The 20,551-nt window shown below is 49.8% G+C and overlaps 7 protein-coding genes across 7 annotated transcripts; 3 read left to right on the forward strand and 4 right to left on the reverse strand.

Moving 5' to 3' along the window:
• Positions 1–38: 38 nt before the first annotated feature.
• On the forward strand, positions 39–1,323 carry GGI43DRAFT_297973 (nucleotide-diphospho-sugar transferase). Its single transcript, XM_083201486.1, has 2 exons — positions 39–253; positions 323–1,323. Exons 1-2 carry the CDS (start codon positions 217–219, stop codon positions 1,240–1,242), a joined length of 957 nt encoding a protein of 318 aa, XP_083063551.1. The 5' UTR covers positions 39–216; the 3' UTR covers positions 1,243–1,323.
• Positions 1,323–1,886, reverse strand: GGI43DRAFT_297992 (uncharacterized protein). The gene is made up of 2 exons (XM_083201489.1): positions 1,818–1,886; positions 1,323–1,696 (listed from the first exon to the last, which is right to left on the reverse strand). The coding sequence occupies exon 2, from the start codon at positions 1,662–1,664 to the stop codon at positions 1,404–1,406; it is 261 nt and encodes an 86-aa protein (XP_083063552.1). The 5' UTR covers positions 1,665–1,696; positions 1,818–1,886; the 3' UTR covers positions 1,323–1,403.
• GGI43DRAFT_297991 (uncharacterized protein) lies at positions 1,887–9,120 on the reverse strand. The gene is made up of 3 exons (XM_083201488.1): positions 8,685–9,120; positions 2,069–8,629; positions 1,887–2,005 (listed from the first exon to the last, which is right to left on the reverse strand). The coding sequence occupies exons 1-3, from the start codon at positions 8,856–8,858 to the stop codon at positions 1,988–1,990; spliced, it is 6,753 nt and encodes a 2,250-aa protein (XP_083063553.1). The 5' UTR covers positions 8,859–9,120; the 3' UTR covers positions 1,887–1,987.
• A 668-nt stretch (positions 9,121–9,788) lies between these two features.
• GGI43DRAFT_398665 (flavin monoamine oxidase family protein) lies at positions 9,789–12,556 on the reverse strand. Its single transcript, XM_083205241.1, has 4 exons — positions 12,167–12,556; positions 11,386–11,971; positions 11,014–11,306; positions 9,789–10,939 (listed from the first exon to the last, which is right to left on the reverse strand). Exons 1-4 carry the CDS (start codon positions 12,317–12,319, stop codon positions 10,331–10,333), a joined length of 1,641 nt encoding a protein of 546 aa, XP_083063554.1. The 5' UTR covers positions 12,320–12,556; the 3' UTR covers positions 9,789–10,330.
• Positions 12,557–13,759: 1,203 nt separating this feature from the next.
• Positions 13,760–16,129, forward strand: GGI43DRAFT_297984 (acyl-CoA dehydrogenase/oxidase). The gene is made up of 3 exons (XM_083201487.1): positions 13,760–15,067; positions 15,127–15,512; positions 15,586–16,129. The coding sequence occupies exons 1-3, from the start codon at positions 14,246–14,248 to the stop codon at positions 15,920–15,922; spliced, it is 1,545 nt and encodes a 514-aa protein (XP_083063555.1). The 5' UTR covers positions 13,760–14,245; the 3' UTR covers positions 15,923–16,129.
• Positions 16,130–16,323: 194 nt separating this feature from the next.
• GGI43DRAFT_398671 (mitochondrial carrier domain-containing protein) lies at positions 16,324–18,838 on the reverse strand. The gene is made up of 2 exons (XM_083205242.1): positions 17,714–18,838; positions 16,324–17,640 (listed from the first exon to the last, which is right to left on the reverse strand). The coding sequence occupies exons 1-2, from the start codon at positions 18,171–18,173 to the stop codon at positions 16,886–16,888; spliced, it is 1,215 nt and encodes a 404-aa protein (XP_083063556.1). The 5' UTR covers positions 18,174–18,838; the 3' UTR covers positions 16,324–16,885.
• A 778-nt stretch (positions 18,839–19,616) lies between these two features.
• On the forward strand, positions 19,617–20,529 carry GGI43DRAFT_398675 (ubiquinol--cytochrome-c reductase subunit 7). The gene is made up of 3 exons (XM_083205243.1): positions 19,617–19,825; positions 19,998–20,160; positions 20,275–20,529. Exons 1-3 carry the CDS (start codon positions 19,716–19,718, stop codon positions 20,368–20,370), a joined length of 369 nt encoding a protein of 122 aa, XP_083063557.1. The 5' UTR covers positions 19,617–19,715; the 3' UTR covers positions 20,371–20,529.
• Positions 20,530–20,551: the final 22 nt, after the last annotated feature.

Raw genomic sequence — 20,551 nt, forward strand, 5'->3', positions numbered from 1 at the left:
CATGGAAAAAAAAAATGACGCCTTATCGCTCGCATCATCGAAACTGGAGCAGCTATCATGCCCCTCCCCCACTATGACCATTTCTAATCGTCGCTTTGCGTGCCAGAGGCACAGACTCCATCCTCCATTGACTGAAACCAGTCAATTCTCTGTTCTGCACATGACTCAATTTCAAATCTCTCTCTAACAATTGATTGCAACCCATATACCTCCACAATGTCAGACAAGAAGCGCGCGGTTGACTCAGACAAAGGTTCACAACTCTCTCTCAACTCCGAAAACTAACCAAGTAACCAATCAACTAACTAACTCTTCAATTCAGTCTGGACAACCCTCATCACCAACCTCGACTACCTCTCCGGTCTCCTCACTCTCAACCACTCTCTTCGCGCCGTCGACTCTAAATACCCCCTCGTCGCCCTATATACAGACACTTTCCCCGAGTCCGGCCTCGCTGCCCTCAAAGCTCGCGGCATTCCCTACCAGCGCATCGAATACCTCCTCCCAACCGCCGGCAAAGACTACTCCAATGACCCGCGCTTCTACGACTGCTGGAGCAAGCTCGTGCCCTTCTCCCTGACAGAGTACTCGCGCATTGTCCAGCTCGACTCTGACATGCTCGCCCTGCGCAACATGGACGAGCTCATGACCCTCGAGCTCGATCCGCCCTCAATCAGCGAATCCGGCGACGCATCTACAAGCAAGCGTGTCTTCGCCGCCGGCCACGCCTGCGTCTGCAACCCCCTCCACAAGCCTCACTACCCCAAGAACTGGATCCCCGAGAATTGCGCCTTCACGCACCAGCACAACGACCCGCAAACCGCCCAGACCGTTGGCATAGACCCTTCCGTTGGTCCACTGGGCTTCATGAACGGCGGCCTCCAAGTCGTCAACCCATCCGCCGTCTTATATTCCCAGATCGTCGCGCACATGGAGGCCGACGCCGCGAACATGGATTTCGCAGACCAGTCCCTCTTATCGGACCTATACCGCGGACGGTGGGTTCCTCTGCCGTACACTTACAATGCGCTTAAGACGCTGCGTTGGGAGGGCGTACACAATGAGATCTGGAGAGATGATCAAGTAAAGAACATTCACTATATCCTTAGCCCGAAGCCGTGGGATGAGATTAACGAGAAGGGAGAGTGGACGGGGACCGATGAGTCGCACAAGTGGTGGGTTGATGCGAATCGCGAGAGAAAGGCCGCCGAAAAGGAACAGGGGATTAATGATGATTTTTGAATAAAGCAATAGGAAAATATGGATATCGGCTATGAATTTTCGAAGAGGGGATTTTTAGCCTCCCTAGTATTCTAATATTAATTGGCTATGTTATTCTAATAGCAACGTATATATGAGATAGACAAACCCCCAATCTCCTAGATATCTAACATCAAAACTATCTACAACACGAATAGACTAAATATCTGCAAACACACATGCATATACGTAAGCACAAGTTTCAATTCACAGCTCTGTATTCTGTATATATCCATAACGCGCAGGCGCTGTCTATCGTTTAATAATTTGAAATGTTTGCTCGGGCTGCCATTCTGTAAATTTACCCACACGACATCGTGAATCCATCCATTCCAAGCCATTCCAATATTACCCAAAGAGAGTATAAGAAAAAGAAAAAGGAAACGATAAAAACTGAGCATCATTCTGTTCTGGTATAATTAGACAATCCAAACGCCTGCCAAACATGAGATAAATGAGAAATTATCGCCATAAAAGGATTCCCGTTTCATATTCAGTACAGCATCATGCTGATGTGTAAGGTTTCCGAAATGGAGAGAAGAAATGAGAAATCTAACCCTTGCGTATATTCCTCTCAAAAAAGAAGATTGCATCGCTAATGAATCGGCAGCCGTAGTAAATTCGAAGCTAATTCCTCTCAGGTATGTATTGGTGGGTATAGTTAAATGTTAACTTTTTTTCTTCCCCTTTTCTTTGGTTATCGCAATGATGCTTGTCCGCCTTCGATTTAATGCTTTTTATATTTCTATAATACTGTTAGTCAAATGCTGTACTTAAATAGACCATACAAGAATGTCATAAAACTTACCTCGTCAATTCTACGTTGATTGTGTGGATCAATCGAGTTCGTCGCTCCCATCAATGTCTGGCCAATTACTTTGGTTACGCCCATTGCTGGTCTAAAGATGATGGTCGGAGCTCGTCGCAGCACTGCCTTGGCAGCACCACTGGCTGATTGACTTTCCATAACTTCACCTGGCACCGCAATGATAGCGTCTCGTGCCAGGTTCACATCTCTGGCAAGTGACCTGTAGCCGCCACGAATACCTTGGATCACGCCTGTCGGATGATCTGCGTACAGTGATATTTGCTTCCTATCATCTGCATCGAGATCATCGTCTTCCCAAGCCTCTTCAGGTCGGCGACCAGTGCCAAGCATCTCTTCTGCACCTTGTAATGCATACTGCGTACCGACTGCAAGTTTTGCTCCAAACTTGACCAACTCGGTACCAGTGGTGCGAGCAAATGCAGCAGCTCCTTTGGATATGCTCCGAATAATACGGCCATCCTTTTGATATTCCTTGAGAGGAATTTCGACCAACTCTCTGAAGCCACTGCCGATATTGACTATTGAGCGTACTGGCGCTAGACCTCCTAGAACACCAGGAAGCTGATTGCTTCTGACATCGGGCGTCCAAATATCATTGAGCGTTTTGCCCAGTCGGTCAAAACCAGAAACTCCGTAAATAATCACATGCCGGAGCACCATCCTAGACTCTTCCAATGTGATAAAATTCATAAATTCAGTCGTATGGCCTGATCGAAGACCAGCATAGTCGACTCGCTTCGGCTTAAAGTCAAGTTTAAGTGGAATGTCGTTCACCTCGGCTCTCTGCAAGAAAGGAACATCACTTGGCGAGGAATGAACTGGTACGCTATCGTCTTTAAACTCAAAGAAGCGAGTAATAAAGTCAAGCGCATCTTGGTCGACATGAAGTCTCAGGGGCAGCACAGTTGCTCGGAGCACAATCTCAGAAGCTCTCAGTTCCGGCAGCGGCTGCACAGTCAGTAATTCAAGATGTACCATGCTGGTTCCCATCTCACGCTCCCCTTGATCTTGATCATAAGTCACAAATTTCTTCCATGTTGATGTGGGGACATGATCAAAGATATCAAGATTCTCGACTCGAACATCAATGCTGCTCTGGGTTTCTCCAGTTCCGGGTGGGAAGGCAACCATGTCAACGTTGACGCCTCGAAGCTCAAAGGTGATTTTATGGCGTTTGCTTCGTTGCAACTTCAAACGCTGAGATTTGGGATACCCTCTACGCACAGTCCGGTTCGATGTTGCTGTCACAGCTGTAGTAGCGATTGATTCTGTCTCCGTCGCATTGTCGGCAATGCCTTCGTTGATAGCACGAGCCAAGTCTTGCGGGTCTCGATTGGCTGGTATTCCGATATAGATGGAGTTAAACAAGAAGTCGCCTATTGTCTCTTCATCCTCAAGCTCTTCTTCATAAACCTGCTGCTGGCCGCCGAGTCGTGCTTGGCGCTCAAAGGCTTTGGCCTCTACATCGTGGACAGCTTTGGTGATGACATTGCGAGTATGGACCCAGTCATAGCCATCAAATAGGTTCCAGATGAGATGGACATCTCTCACGCATACTTTGAGGGGGCTGCGCTTTATCAAATGCGCGGGGGCTCTGTCGTAAGTATTCTTATTCGAGTTCCAAATCTTTGCAGAGTGCTCTTCGGCGGCACTGCGGCCATAAAAGTCGTCGTGAATCACTAGACCTTCGCTGTCTTCAGAGACGTAGCTAGTGGAAGATTCAAGCCCGGAGATTAAAACCCCCTCGTGAGTATCTTGCATCTTCGCATCTTCCGATGTAATGGAAAGGTTCATAGCATCAAATAGTTCTTCTCCCACAGGTTCGTCTCCATAGAATTGGGATTCGATGCGAAGAGAGTCATCGCTTCCAAAACCGATATCGGACTGGCTTTTAGCCATTTCTTGTGCAGCAGAGAAGTCCTGATCAAAGTCGTATTCCCCTTCGGGCTTGCCAAATGCCTCTGCAGAAATCGAAGCAAGCAGGTCTTGCACAGGCACTACCTTGGTCCGGTATTTGTTCTCTTTGCTTGGCGGAGTCGGCGGTGAAAGAGCATTGGCCAAGCTTATCAAGGTCTGCATTGAATCTGCACAAGTCTCAAGCACCAAAAGATCGTCTCGAACTTCGACTTCTACCTGCTTCTCACCATCTAGATCCGGGGCGACACTAACAATGACTTTTGCTGAGGACATGTAGCAAATATCCACATACCCTTGAGCACACAGGGAGATTACTTGGGGGGTCGCTGAAGAGGACGACCGACGCCTTGAATTACTGGAAGCACGGTCATCTGGTGCGCTAAGGGAGGCATCATCTGTCAGCAAAATTGAGGCCTTGTTAATATCCAGATTCACGTTCGTGACCTCGTCCTTTGGGAGAGTGACGGCAAGGTGAGCGTCTGTGAATACAAGAACCATCTTCGATTTTTGGTTGAGAGGATTCAAGCCGACAAGGCAATCCCGAAACGATACGTCCAAAGTCATTGGTTTGCTCTGTTTAGCGGTGACCTCAGTCACCGACTGAGGCTGTGGTCGTGCCAGTGCGGCATGAGCTTGATCACCAAGACTAGCCACTGACGCAGCAAGGCTCTCTTCGAAATCCTGAGGCGTAGCATCGTTTGCCAGGCCAAGAATATCCATGATAGTTGGAACACGGTACTCGATGCTGATATCCTGTAGGTTGAGCTTGATGACGGGCTCAATGTCGTCGCCAATCATTCTCGCCATAATGACTGGTCCTCGATTCGCAGCAATCTCTGCGGAAGGATACAAGATCGAAGAGTTGATAAGCTCTTCGGTTTCGTTGCGTCGGATGGATATCCCAGACACTGCAACAGCCACCAGTGATGGAACAGTGATATGCGCAGCTTCAAACTTCTGGATATCGCAGCTAAGCTTCCCAAAGTTCCCACCAAGATCGACGCTTGTGCCGAGCTTCTTAACTGTTGCCAGCGTCATGAGTCCAGGTCGGTCGTCTTCTGGGAGATACTTGGCCACAGTAGACAACTTGGCCACTTCTTCAGCTAGGGCTGGTAGCACCTCGAATTGAGCCAGGTTCTTCACCCGCACATTCAGAGTATCAACTTCAGCTCTGAGGATCGAGCCCTTCCTTCGCTGACGTAAGAGGGTATCAACCATTATTTCGTCGCTTCCATGATCAAATTTGGCTTTTGAAGGGGTAATCAACTCAAGAAGCTTCTCGAGATCTGAATTGGTTGGAATTGTAACAAATTCAAGCCTAATTTTAAGGATCTCAGTATGGATAGCAGGATCTGCTAGGGAATTTGTCAAGTAAGGCCCCGACACGCGCATCATGCTGCATCCGATTCCCATGCCTTCTTCTCGACTAACCAGTTTGATAGCTGTGCTCTCAGCAACGAAGCTACATTCTTTGCCAAGAAGCTCAATATTAGAGCCACCTATCCGCATATTGATCTTGTTTGCAAAATCAGCGGATTTATCATCCGGATTAATAGGTGTATCAAATCGTACTCCTTTTGGTTTCTGCATGGATGCTGGTTTGGGTGGCGGCTTAGGTGTAGGCGACGGGCTGGAAGTCATTGAAGCGCTCATATTAAGAAAGCTACTGAGACCTCCGAACCAGGTAAATGTCTCATCCAACTTCTGTAGATCAATACGAACAGCCAATGGTAGAGTTTCAATCATGGTTTGGACACCCTCCTTTGTTTGGGTGATTTTGATTCCTACATCATGTCCGTTTGAAAGAAAAGTATCTCTCACAGAAGTACTCATCGGCTTGGCTTTGTCAAAGGAGATAATATCGTCTTTGGCGTATCCGAAGCGGAAAGATTGCAGGTCGATTGTTGTTTGAATGGCATCTTGCTTGTCAGGTCTGTCCTTTCCAGCCAAGCGCACCGGTACTTTGGTTGGTGAAACGCCAACGGTCAAGCCGCTCAAGGTTGCATTGAGAAGGACCTCGTGCGCAAACATAAATGCCGAAGAGTCTAGATGACGCTGAGGCGTATCCGCCACTCCACCAAGTCGACTCAAGAAATCCAAAGATATTTCCTGTACAGTCACTTTAATCTCTGGCGTCTTATCCATCTGCTGCTCATTTCCAGTTCCACTGCTCGAGACCTTTACCGGATTGTCCTGTTTGACCGCTTCAAGAAGTTTTCCAACGATCATAGCAAGCACAAAGGCGAGTGAAGCATCAAAGCGGATAGATACTGGAGACAAATCTACCTCCAAGACGTTATCAACACTCTGAGTTCGCTGTATTGAGGGTCTATGGTCGTACACAGAACCGGAAGCTGGCGCGTGCACGGAAAAGGCTCCAGGCGCTTGAGGATATACCGAGTTACCCATCGCCCTAGCAAGCTCGGCAACTGATTCAGAGGTGTCCTCTTCTATTTCAATGTGCTGATGTGTGGTTGGCACATATATAGAAATGGAGTTGAGATGTAAAATTTCCTTGACAACTCGTGTCGGCCCCTTTGGAGTAGCCACGTCTTCGTGCTGTGGCTTCTCTTCGATGTCAATCGGCGCGTCCTCCGCTGAAGTCTGTTTAAGGATAGGAGAACTCGGCTTCTTTTGCTTAGGGTCGACCTTGGGCTCATCTTCAGCTTCAGTCTGTGATTGGGTCTCCAATTTCTCTTCCGGCTTGAAAGCCAGTTTCTCAGTCTCAACATTGGGAGACATTGTCCGGTCGGACGCCGATGAACCTTCAGACGCATTATCATCCCAGCCTCCAGGCATGGCAGAAATAAAATCCTTGACTGGCTTCGGTGAGGCTTGAGGGGATTGAGCAACTCGAGGAGATTGGGGAACTATAGGAGACGAAGGAACTTGAGGAGAATGAGAAACTTGAGGAGACGAATTGGCTTGGGGAGACGAATTAGCTTGGGGAGACGAAGTAGCTTGAGGAGATGAAGGAATTTGAGGAGACGAAGGAGCTCGAGGAGATGAATGAGCTCGAGGAGATGAAGGAGCTCGAGGAGATGAAGGAGCTTGAGGAGTTGAGGGAGCTTGAGGAGTTGAAGGAACTTCAGGCGATGGAGGAATTTGAATCTGCGCCGCCTCTGCCACTGACGGCGGAGCCTCTTGCTCAATGGTTGACGCATCTGAGTGTCTTGAAGATTTGAGCTCAGATATATCAGCCTCACTCTCTGCTTTCGAGAAAGCGCTCATATACATGCTCTCAGCCTCTTCATGTGTGTAGAGATGCGATTGCGTGAGATCATCAGCCAGATTCTCTGGTTCATACTCATCTTGGTACCCCAACTCCGCCAAAGACTGAGCATGGAAAGCACCAGACGCCTCAAAATCTGACTGTTGTCGAGACATGGAATAGGTTGGTTGGAAGTCCTGTTCCTCCAAGGCATCTTGTGACCTAGATAGCCTGCTATTGAACATACTTCTCGGAGGTGAGGAATATGGAGCGGGATCCTCAGGCGAATGAAACCCTGCATTCTCAGGAGAGTTGAAGTCTTGGTATAGTGAAGCGCGGGGAGTCGCAGGAGATTCGTCGTCTGGCATGCCTTCATCCTCATTGTCTCCAAAATCATATGGGATTCCAAGAGCTTCTTCACTATCTCCCAAGGGGTAGCTGGGCTCATCTGCATCATTCGCGTCGGCCAAGTAGTCCCTGAAGCTCCCTTGCAATGATGGTAAAAATCTATCGTTGATACTCGCTTGTGATGAAGTCATATGCTGGCTATAAACGCTCTCTCGGGGCGACTGCGACGATTGATTATAATGGCGTGATGACATTATTGATGGCGCAAATTCCGGCTCCTGGGGACTTTCTGATGATAAGGATGTAGCTTGCCTCGAAGGTGGGTTCCTTGTCATATGAGGCGAAGACGTGGCAGATGGTGTAGTCATCGATGAGGATCGTGTTAGGGTAGAAAAGACGTTGGCCTCGGATACAAGATAGGCACGGACATTGTCCAGAGAGATTTGTCGCTTCCCTTCCTTGGGAGCCGCAGCTGGCGACCCTTCCGATCTCTCGCTTCTCGTAGTAACACCTTCGATATCGATGCCTTCCAGGGCGATTTGGAAGGACACTGGTTCGGTAGCTGGCGAATGTAAGTCTACAGGGATATCCATATCTAGCTGGAATCCCACGCCCTTGATTTTTATCTGCATTCGGTCCATGATTCCTTGCAGAAAACCCGCCAGGAAACCTGGCAGCGATAGAGGCTGCCCAGTACCGACGACAGGTTCATCTTCACTGCTATCATCGCTCATTGCTGTAGATGCGCCGAGGTCTTGCGCTTCTGCAGCCAGCGCCGCTTCGAGTTTCCTTCGCTCCGATGACGGCTGTGTTTCGAGGAATGATTGCGCAAGGTCTACGGTGTTTGGGACAGCGGCTGAGGCATCGTCGGAGGTAGATTTAGTTGACTGGTCGGATTTGGACTTGGCATCAGATACAAGCACTTTCAACTTGACATCCACGCCATCAATTTCGATAGATATAGGGCTCGTATAGAAATCCATCGGAATGGTGACTCGTAGGAGCAGGACCTTTGCCTTTTGCAGCGCAAACGTCCTAGGCAGTTTCAGTAGCTTCTCAAGCTTCTAAAATGGATGTCAGCCTCTCTTTTGTTAGTAGCAAGTAGAAATAGACACTCACATCTAGCTGGACTCCAACATCCCTAAACTCAAATACTGTATTTCTACCCAAAGCCAGATCTAGATTATCCATGTCTAATGCGTCGGAATCGAGGAGCTCCAGCCGCGATAAAGCATATCGCAGCAGCCGTTTAGGCATGCTGGAGCTCCGAAATGACTGGAACAGTCCAGCCATGGTGATGGTTTGTTGCTTCGGAGCTTTAGGTTTTGCAGATGGTTATAGAGAGGAAAGAGGCGAGCGTAACAGCTGGCGCTGGCGACGATAAGAAAGGCAACGAAACTGAACGGCAATCAGATCGTCACCGGCTCCAGCCAAACGCTGTGGTAGGCGCGATATCAACAGACCCCCGGCCAAATGCGGGGACGAGGTTCATGATTAAACGGATCGAGAACGAGGCATCAAAGGCGCAAGATCAGCTGTTGAAGCGAAGCTAGCGCAAGGAGGTTCGGTTCAGCTTCCGCCAGCTTGCTGCGAGGAACGATAAGAGATGGAGAGATGAGAGACGAGAAAGGGATGGGAAGAGAGATGAAAGAAGATCGTGCCAGAACCTAAAGACAGGATCGTCCCCCAGCCAAGATGAAACTTTGGAGTGAGTTGCTCGGGGCTTAGCGGCTGGCGGAATCGGTCGAGGGGCTTGAGGGAACTCTCGTTAAGGCGATACCACGCAGTACAGCCGCTATACCTCCAGCGGCAGCGCCAATGCCTGGATCAAGGGCCCCAGGAGGCCCCATTCACGCACTAGCTCGTGACGCTCCCGGGAGTCATGGCAGGCAGATCCAGGGCGTCTCAGCGTCATTTGACCACTGGCGGTGGGCCGCTATCGATAGCAGCTGGCGACGTCAGTCTCCAGTACCCGAGATGTCACTGCCTACACCGACGGTACCTGTGCCACCATGGCTGAGAGTTACTTCGTATTTGGCTTTGGATGCGACTCAGTTGCTCCGTACTGTACCGAGGACGAGCGCAACAGCCCTGATTCTGATCCAGAGGTGTCTCAGCGCTTTGCCGCGGACTGCCTAGCCTGACGCCTGTGACTCTTCTCTACATAACGGCACAGGCACGAGCTAGCACTAATAGTAGCATCACTATGTGGTACTGCCTTGGTGCTAGGCAGCCCTCCTGATATCGACAGTGCGACGGCAGAGGTCCAATGGCAGCAATCGCCGTTTGCCTATCATGCACTCCAATGCCATCCTGGACAGCGCACGCATCTGCTCCCCTGGAACCGGTTGGCCAGACACTGTCCGGATTGCTGGCATATGCACCAGGCTGTGGATCGGCGGATCGCGGCATGGTTTGTGCATTCAAGAGATAGGGCCAAGGCCAACCACAGGCTGCATCCACGCAATGCACGGAGGGACGCCTTTGCCAGGCATCCGAGCATACTACTGTAAGGTAATAAGCAAAAAACTCTCAGCCTGGAAATTCTGCCTTCGGCCCGCACGGTACGTGATTGTGCGATTGAATTGGCTCATCTGGACTCCATAGCGGGAGCATGTCAGTTTATCTTGCCCCATTGAAAGTCTTACAGGCTTCTTCTACTTATCTACTACAGTGAGATGTATATATAGATCAGAACATGGCGGTATCTACATGCAGAGTACGCAGGAGTGCAGTCCTTCAAAATCAGAATCAAAATCAAAAAATTACGGAGCTGCGTCCAATGTCTCTTTCTGCTTCGGCATGTCGTAGGCCTCCACGATCCTCTTTCCAACTGACTCTCCACTCCAATACGCCCCAGTAGCCGTCCCCAGCGCAACAAACGGCGCCGTATGCTCTCCCGCCAACCACAAGCCGTGTTCCGGCAAACCGCGCCTCATGGTTTTGATATCCTCATCTCCGTTGGATAGGCCGACTTGGAAATTACTGTAGCTACCGTAGCCAGCAAGCTCATCACGTACCCAATCGGTTGAGAGACAGCAGACGGGCTGGCAGTCTGCTGAGTCTTCGGAGTACTGCGGCAGCTTGGAGTAATAAGGTTTGAAGAATTGCAGCAGGAAAGCATCCTTCTTCTCTTGTCCTTCAATCTCGGCTACCTTCGCTGTCAGATACTCCGACTGCTCGCCGTAAATGTAAAAGAGCAGGGTTGGGTGAGCTGCCTCGGGCGCAATGCTGGCCAACTCGACCAATTCCTGATTCCACCCGCGACCATTCTCAGCGTGATATTCGGGCGCTATCCATTGGGCAAAGCCATGTACTCTACGACCCTCGCCTTCAGCTGGGAGCCAGAATGCCTTGGGGAAGCTAATGTAGACCTGTGAAGTGGAGAGGACACTGTTAGCGATCTCAATCTAATACAGGCCATTTTCATTCGTCATGGCTAGCTGACCTTTTCAAGGCACCCATAGCCGATGGAGCCAATCGCCTTTATTAGAACCGACGGCAGGGGAGGGTCGAATGCGGTGAGATTTTGTTTCAGCCACCCTAGAGGACATGTGATAACCAGTTCGTCAAACGTCAACGTCTGTCCGCTCTTCAGCTGCACTCGAGTCTCGTCGTTTGGATCTGTCCGGCACGATATCTTGTCGACGATGGAGTCCAGTTTTATTGTGGCCTTTGAAAGTGCTGGTCTTGAAACCTCTTGGAGGATTTTTTCGTATGTGCCGGCGCAAAAGAGATTCTCTGTGCCCTGGTTAGTGCCATCCTGCTTGCAAAACAGCCGGTAGAGTCTCGCGTTCTATGCGGAGAGGTCTCAACTCACCCCCTTCGATGCATTCCTCTAGCCAGAAGAACTTCAAGCTCTGCTGGCCAACGGGGCTACCTACAAAGGTACCCCACATCTCAGACATCTTCAAGACCATCTCTCTCTTTTTCTGGAAGTCGTTCTCAGATTCGGGAATCTTTTCCACCACCTTCTCTTTGAAAAAATCTAACAGACTTAGGTTGTCGTCGATATCTGCAGAGGATTTATTCGAATACACGAATGCATCTTGAATGATATCCCACACCAGGGAAGAGTATTTTTCTCCTTCTGCTACCGGCAGCAAATCTCCAGACTCGCTAAACACGTAAGACGCTACATCCCAAGTTCCAACGGCTGTCCCCGTTTGTTTGGCCAGATCCAGCATAGGGTTATCATCAGTGCCGTGTATCCAATTGGGTCCCATATCAACCAAATGGCCGTTTCCGAGTCTCGCTTGGCAAAGTCTACCGCCGATTCGGTTACGGCCCTCGATAATCGTTACTTGGAATCCATGCTGTAACAGGATATCCGCACACCGGAGGCCAGATAGTCCTGCGCCGACGATGCCTACATGCGGTTTTGAGCCTGGGCTAATTTTTCTGAGCTGATGAAGGCTGTGTGAGTAGCAGTTTAACTCAATTGAGGAAAATTCCAGCGATACAAAGGATTTGGTGGTGTTCTTTTGGTGTTCTTAGAAGGTTCGCGTGGGTTACGCAGAGGGTTGTACAAAACGGAGTGACATAGGGTGACGATGAATTCTAAAAGACCAAAAAGGCATAAGTGGAAAGTTGGCTTATACCTGCTTGAAACCCTCCATGGTCACGGTTCTACCTAGCGAATGATCTGATGCCAGCTGCACCAGGCTGTGGAGTCGTGTTGCCCAGAGGTCCTGGTATATTCTGGATGAACTTTGTTTCGAGAGACTAACTGGATACATTGCATAAGCGTCCATCCTGTCAATTGGTGCCGATGCTGAGACCAGCAGCTGTATGATGAGTTGTGTCACTTGACTCTGCTGGAGATTATGGGTAGATGCACTGTAAGGGTGCAGATGGACGGTATGAGTGAGACGATATGCGGCGTGAATGCAGCAAGTCAGACAGATGCAGGGTGCTGAGCAAAGAGATGGATAAGAGTAAGAACGAGAGAATAGCCGAGATTGATTCACAAATCAAATTCATGTGCATGTATCTGATATGCGAGATAATGAGGCCAAGCAGCGAATGGTAGGCTCTGATAGATTAAAAGAGCGCTATTGGCCGATCACGAGGGCGGCGTCGCATCCAGGCCACGAGGCACCATCAAGTCCGGTGACTGGAGGTGGTCAAGGTGCCGGCGCTTGCCACACACATGTACAAGAACTAACCCGTAAATAGGCATTTTCAAATGAAAAAGATTCTATGACGCGTGCATATATATATCATGCCGGAGGCCTGCAAGTGAAAATAGAAGCCGCGTGAGGGCAGCGTTCGGGGCGTATAAGACGTCAAGGTAGTGCCGACAGTCACTGGACTGCGCGGCTGCTACTCGACTCTGGGAGACGAACAAAACAAGGAAAAAAGGCGCTGATCGATCTGACATACCAAGGCGTGATGTACAGGAACGGAACATGTACTTGTAGGGTATCCTCCCTGGATACTAACTTCGTCGAGTCGTAATACAACGCTGCAGACTTAGACTCGCTTCAAAAGCTTGGCGTTACTGGCAAGAAGAGGCTGAAAAAGTTCTCGCCGATTTTCGAATAAATCGTTCAATCACTGAGGCAGAAGTGGGTTTTCCATGGCTGCGGGCTGCGGATTCATTTTCAGGGTCCATCCAGCCCTGTTTAGAATAGCGCCCATTTTCAGCTTTAGTGCGATGGCCATTCTTTGCTCAGTGCTAACTATATATAGCCTCGTTGCCAGCCTTGGATTGTCTATATACTACAGTGGATTTCTGGTCATGATATATTGTATTCATTACGAATATGATACGCTCAGTGCGAATTAGAAAGGGAAAAGAGAAATAAATAAAATAAAGGAGCCCCAGCATCACAAGCAGATAATGAGAATGGCCGAATAACCCCCACAGTCAGCCATGATGCAGAAGTACCCACTAAGATCTCTGCCGAGGCTCAAGATCCTCGCTCAATTAATGCGACAATGAGATCCTAATCTAGGTACGTAATTGTTAGTATCGGAATATTATTAACAATCCTGGATTGTGCAGAAGACAATTTCTGGTACAGTATGCAGTTCCGCGTGAATCATTTTTCATCATCTTTTCAGTCATCTAATCAACCTCTCTACCTTGTATTCGGATTCTAATACTGGTGTTGGAGGATGACAGGGCCGACACCTCAAAATGGCACTAGCTATCAACACGAGAAAATCAAACCAAATCCCCATCAAATCCCCATCGAATTCCACAATGAATCTAATAACCCCATACTCCTTGCTATGAGCTCTCCGCCGAAGACAGCAATACGTTGGCTGTTGACTGCTTCCGGCTTTTCCAAATCCCCATCTTTTACAGCGCTAAGACAAAGACAGAACTGCTCCCCGGAGCACTAACAGGGATCAATAGCAACCTAGCTATCCAGAAGCGTTGCCATGCCCTCCAGCCAATAGCGGCCCTTCTATTTCACCCCAGGTACCCGCGTCTCCAAGCCGAGGCTCGCGGCTCGAACCAAAAGATTCAAAGCAATCGAAGGAGCCGCTGTGTCAGCTTTAAAGCGACGTCTACTCCAGGAATTGCAATTGACCTAGCTCTTGTTTTAAACTTTTCATCCCTTATTTTCACCTCTCCTCCTTCTTCTATCCCCGTTTCTCTTCTTTCAAGTTTATATCTTCTTTTGCTTCATCTTCTCTCGTCCTCCCTTCAGCCCAACTCCACCACAATGGCTCCCCCAGCAAAGACCTTCACCCGCGAAGAGGTTCGCAACCACACCTCCGAAGACTCCCTCTGGTGCGTCATCGACCACGTTGTCTACGACCTCACCGAATTCGTCGACGCCCACCCCGGCGGCGAGAGCGTCCTCAAGCAGATTGCCGGTCAGGATGCCACCTCTGCCTTCTACAACCTCCACCGCCACGAGGTCCTCTCCCGCTATGCAGACCTCGCCATCGGCACCATCGAGGGCGAGAAGCCCGAAGTCATCACTCCCCAGGCCGGCGACCTCAGCCCGGTCCCCTACGCCGAGCCCTTGTGGTTGACCCCTCACTTCAAGAGCCCTTACTTCAATGACTCTCACCACTCGCTCCGCAAGGCCATCCGCATCTTCACCGACGAGGTCATCAAGCCCGAGGCCCACGATTGCGAAGCCACCGGACGACATGTCAGCCAGGAAGTCATTGATAAGATGAGCAAGTCTGGCGTCATCCACATGCGCCTCGGCCCCGGAAAGCACCTCCATGGCGTGAACCTCCTCAATGGCGCCGTCAAGGGCGAGGAGTTTAACTACTTCCACGATATGATCATGTGCCAGGAGATGACCCGCCCCATGATGCGAGGCTTCCAGGACGGCAACTTGGCCGGCATGGCCATTGGTCTCACTGCTATCCTCAACTTTGCTAAAGAGGGACCTTGGAAGAAGAACATTGTCGATAATGTCTTCAGCGGCAAGAAGAAGCTCTGCCTGGCCATCACCGAGGCCTTTGCTGGATCTGACGTCGCCGGTCTGCGCACCACTGCTGAGAAGACTCCCGATGGAAAGCACTACGTAAGTTCTATTCCCTTATTCACCAACCAGTATACCATCCCTAACCAAAATCTCTACAGATCGTCAACGGAACCAAGAAGTGGATCACCAACGGTGTCTTCTGCGACTACTTCGTCGTCGGTGTCCGCACCGGCAAGGCCCTCAGTGTCGTGCTGATCGAGCGCGGCGAGGGCGTCGAGACCAAGTCCATCAAGACTTCCTACTCCACCACCGCAGGAACCGCCTACATCACCTTTGACAACGTCAAGGTCCCCGTGGAGAACCTGCTCGGCGAGGAGAACAAGGGCATTCACGTCATCCTCAGCAACTTCAACCACGAGCGTTGGGCCATGGCCTGCAGCTCCATTGCTGCTTCGCGCTTCATCACTGAGGAGTGCTTGAAGTGGGCAAACCAGCGTATTGTCTTTGGCAAGCGCCTCATTGACCAGCCCGTCATTCGTCAAAAGTGAGTATCAAATTCCACCATTTAAAAAAATCAAGCAAAAGTAGGCAAGTAGCTAACCAATTTCACTCTCCAGGCTCGCCAAGATGATTGCCCTCGTCGAGGCCAACCAGTCCTGGCTCGAAACAATCACCTACCAAATGTGCAACATGCCCTACAAGCAGCAGGCCGTCCACCTCGCCGGCCCCATTGGTCTCCTCAAGATGAGCATCACCCGCGTCGCCCACGAAGTCGCCGATGAGGCCGTCCAGATCTGGGGTGGCCGTGGTCTGACCCAGTCCGGCATGGGCAAGTACGTCGAGATGTTCAACCGAACGTACAAGTTCGACGCCATCCTTGGTGGTGCTGAGGAGATTCTCGGTGATTTGGGCGTGAGACAGGCGATGAGGAACTTCCCCAAGGCTATGTTGTAAAGGGAAGCAACATTAATGGGATTGCATTGCGCCTGGGTGGCAAGAGAAAACTATTTGTGCTATTGCGTTACGTGGTGTTTATTTGGGTTACACATTGTATGGCGTTTTTCAAATTTGGGGTCACTCATAGCCATATTCCATAGTAGATATTTAAGGCTAGATATATCTAAAATAAAGCAAAAATAGCAAACATTTTACCGTTTAATATGGTTCTATATCACGCAACGCATAAGAGCTACTCAAAGCCTAATGAAACTACATCCACATATATGCCCACGCCATACCATACCCACATTCAAAATCTTACCCGAATATAAGCGGCTTTAAACAAAGCCCTCCTATCTTTTCAGCCACCACGGTCTTAAAAAAAAATCAGATGGTTAAAAAAGGAGAAAAGGAGGCACCAAAATAACTAATCATTTAATAGCGTGTTCTTCTGCTCTTCCTATGTCACTAGATATACACAGATAGCTTGCCTAGCAAATCAAAGCCTAACCCAACACCCCCCTAATTCCGCCTGCCTATTCTTCCGCCAGAAAATACAAACGCTCCCCCACCACCTCCCTCCCGATGCAAATAGTCTCTCCCTAGACTAAAAGGAGGGAAAGTAATCGAAAAATAAACTAAAAAGCGCAATGAAAAGGAAAATAGAGTAAATAAATAGGAAGAGAGAAATGAGGGCTATCAGAAAAAGGTTACTGGGCCCAAAAACCTCATATATGTTTGTGTGCTGCTTCTGCTACAAAATCTCAAACGAGTCTATACCTACAATTTGGCCCAGAAACTGAAAAAAGGGGGGAGGTCCGAAAGAAGGGTATATCTGAACCCCCATGATACTTTGCTCATCGTTTCGTAAAATCCCATTTCCATGAACATATGAAAAAAGAGAATAAGGAAAAATATCCACGGATAGAACAATGTTGTAGCGAATTTCTTCCGTGCTCAATGGATGACCTTGATTGTCTAAGGCCTCTCCTCCTGCGCCCGCTTTATTTCTTGAGCCTGGAGCTTCTTCTTGTTCAGCTCTCTCATAACGTATTCGTATGTAAGCATTGTTACCGTCGCAGCAGGGACGGCTCGCATCATGTTGGTACCCATTCCTGCGTAGAACGCCCTCCATCCTTCTTCGTAGAGGATGGTTCGGAATGTCATGACGACGCCTCTATATTTCGGTCCAGATGCTACCTTCGCTCCTGGTGCCGCCATATCTACCAGGAAGTTCTCGCCAGCAACCGGCCGTCTCTGGGTTTGCAGCCTAGTCCGAATGACTTCGTGTGGGTAAGTCGCACTGCTGGCCAAGATTTTCGATAGAATGGAAGCAGACAGAATGCCCGTCCAGTGGGCTTTTTCTCCCTCCTGTAGTTCGCCCATACCTTGCCCGGTGAATGTTGTCTTCAAAAATTCATACGTAGGGAATTGAACGGCAACATGCGTCAAGCCAAGGAGAGCAGGAGTAAGACCAGAGTAAAACGAAGAGAGGCCTTCGGAAGTATACATCTTCCTTGCCGCATCGATAGTCGATCGGTAGTGCCAGTCGTGGAGAGTCGGCCTTGCTGTCGGGGTATTACCAGGCCGAGCAAATGCGTGGTGACCTCTAGCCACGTTCGGATTGCTCTGCGACATCAGGCGGGTCTTGATAACCCATATTGGGTTCGTTACAACGGTGCTGCTCGCACCAGCGACGATGGATGACCAAAAGCTCACGATATGTGGGTTTTCTGTTCACGAATGGGAAAGTCAGTCAGCTGGAGAAAGGGCCCAAAATGGATTAAAGCCGACGGAGTTACATACCGTTATACTGATGCAAGAACGTCTTGCTCTTGTTGTAAACGGTAAACCACACTGCCCAGGTCGGCAAATATCCAAGCACAATCGGTCCCAGACCCCGGTACAGGCCCCGGATTCCTTCTTCACGGAGAATGACTTTGGCTGTTCCTATCAGCCCATTGTACAGTTTCGGATGTCCGACATGCCGGCCCTTGTCTATAAGGGTAAAGCCGCCCTGGGCCTGCAGCTTGGTCTTGATAACATCAAGCGGACAAGTCACAACGCCGGACGTGAAGCCACCAATGGCTCCTGAAATGGCATTGAACTGGGAATCGGAGGCGGAGAGTGTCCATCGGTGCAGCGGGGTTAAACCCCCGGCTATTGAGGGCATTGGAGAATCGGCGACAGAGGCGAGTCGATAGGGAGATGACGCATGATCTGCAGACGAAGGCTGAGTTTGTTCGGGGGACTGGTCGTGAGACATAGCACCCTCTTTAAAAATGGAAAAAGAAAGAGAATATAGAAAAGTCTAATTGCGATGGCCGAAGCGGTGTTTGCAGAGGGTGGTTTCGGGGTTTAAAATCTCGCGGCGAGGGTTATGTTGTATTCTGTTGGCGATGATATCAAGATCGTCTCTTAGTCTGATCCTATTGCGTCCTCAAGAGACAGTCCCCAGCGTTTCCTATAGGGTGAAGACACCGCTCTGCGGCTCTACCCGTAGATTATTCAAATAAAAAAAAGGAAATATTTGTTAATTCTCCCTCCAATCCTGCTGTCGATATGTCTAGTATTTTCAAATCGAGGATCCGTCCGGTCCAGGAAGTCCGGGTACTGCGGGGAATGCTCCCACGCGCAGTAACCGTCCTTGCCTAGCGAACGCCGCCGGCCATTGACTTGTGCGAAGGCCAGAGAGAGTCGCCCAGAGCGGCTGAGGCTATGGGGTGAATCGCGCTGGTCGGGGTGTAAGGGGGCGTCTGCGAAGGAGGAGAGAAAGCAGCAGATGGGAGTGGAAAAGAGGGAAAAGAAGAATGGAAGAGCGTGTGGAGAGTGCGAAGAAAGATAGCCGCAGGCAATCGGTTTACGCTGGCTGGCCCACGCTTCTCCGGGTCTCCCCCAGCGTTTTCAACTGTAGGTAGTGAAATACTGGTTTGGGGCCTTAGCGGGGGCGCTCGGCCTTCTATTTCCACTGGACTTGAGCCCCTCTCAGCGCTAAGTGGCTATCCGTTCAGCGAGCAAACGACTAGCGCTAGCGACTCAACAGCCCGTAAAACAGAGAACAATGTTTCCCTTCAGGGCACAAGTTCGCAGCTCGCAAAATGCAGGGGGAGCAAAGAAAAAAAAAATGTCACTACGTCAGAGACAAATGACGCAAATTTAGCCAGGGCCCAGGGCATTTAGACCTGGCGCCGACAAAAGCAAGCATTCAGTAGGCCTCGCCGCTCGTAATTGATATGACGAGCACTTGTAGATCCGATCTCACTTAATATGTAACTTCAGAGTAAGCCATCGGCATCCTCACATGCCGCTCGGCTGTCCTTTGGCAGGCCTGCCATGCTCCTGTAACTGCATTGTCATCACATGCTGACGTATAGCAACCCTCCAGCAGCCCTCCAGCAGCCCCCCAAACGAATGCATCGGGCCATTGTCCTGCATCTTCCGCGCAGCTTCAAACCCAGGCCAAGTTCGTGATTGGGACACACAAAGCGCCGGTTTCGTTCCCCACATCGGGCGTGGTTGGCTTCCGGGTCCCTCCGTGGGCTGTAGCAGAGCATTTAAAATGGCTTAAGAAAATATCCAACCGTTTTTAGACCGTTATTTACTGAGGCCAAAAAGAGACATAGCTAACCCCCACCAAAAACGCTGCCTCTTTAGCACCTTCCACGTGACATCCCGAGCTCTCCCAACTTTTGCGGCCCGCCGAATCATCCCATTTCGCGCAATCCTCACGAAAAGGCCAATCCGAGAACAGCAGCCGCCTCTCTCTCTCGCAGCATCTCCTCTCTCGCCGCCCTCACAGTCGCCCGACATGGCCTCTCTTGCTCCTTACGTTCTGAAGCGGCCTTGGCTGACCAAGATGCTGACGCCCGCTGCCAATTGGTATGCTAGCGCTGCCGGCTACCGCCAGCTCGGTCTGAGGTACGAATCGAATCTTTTAAAGCTTTTTGCGCGGATGTCACCGATGGGATTGGAGGAAGCATGATATATGGCATGGAAAGAAGAGGAAATTGTTTTAAAAGAGAATTGCTGGTTTAGAATTGGGCGATATGGAACCAGGCCTTGCTAACGCTATGCTCTCCCCTACAACCAGATACGACGATCTCCTCGAGGAAGAGAACGAAGCTGTCCAGATCGCCCTGAAGCGTCTGTCCGCCAAGGAGGCTTATGAGCGTGTCTACCGCATCCGTCGTTCCGTCCAGTGCAGCTACACCCACAAGCTGCTCCCCAAGGACCAGTGGACCAAGCCCGAGGAGGTACGACTATATTCCCGCCGCGATATATATATATATATAATTATTATATATGATATATATATAAGCCTCGATATTCAACCTGGTTCTTTTAGAGACTAACAATATTATCTCTAGGATGTCCCCTACCTGCGATCCATCCTGGCCCAGGTCGAGGCCGAGTTGGCCGAGAAGGACGCTCTGGACTCCATGACCGTCATCAAGAAGCACTAAAAAAAAGAAAGAGAGATAGGAATGAAGGAAATGATAAATGTACTCATTGGTTTGGAGAAGCAGGATCAAGCGGCGGCGGCGAAGTGATCGTTATTCAGAGATTCTACACAGGTCTCTTGTATTAAAATCAAAATATTATAGACATGGTCTAACCTCTAACTCCCTCGCTCATCAACCAACC

The sequence above is a fragment of the Trichoderma evansii genome (genome assembly GCF_050947405.1).
Source record: "Trichoderma evansii strain SZMC 28006 chromosome Unknown GGI43scaffold_4, whole genome shotgun sequence".
In the NCBI taxonomy this organism is placed as follows: domain Eukaryota; kingdom Fungi; phylum Ascomycota; class Sordariomycetes; order Hypocreales; family Hypocreaceae; genus Trichoderma; species Trichoderma evansii.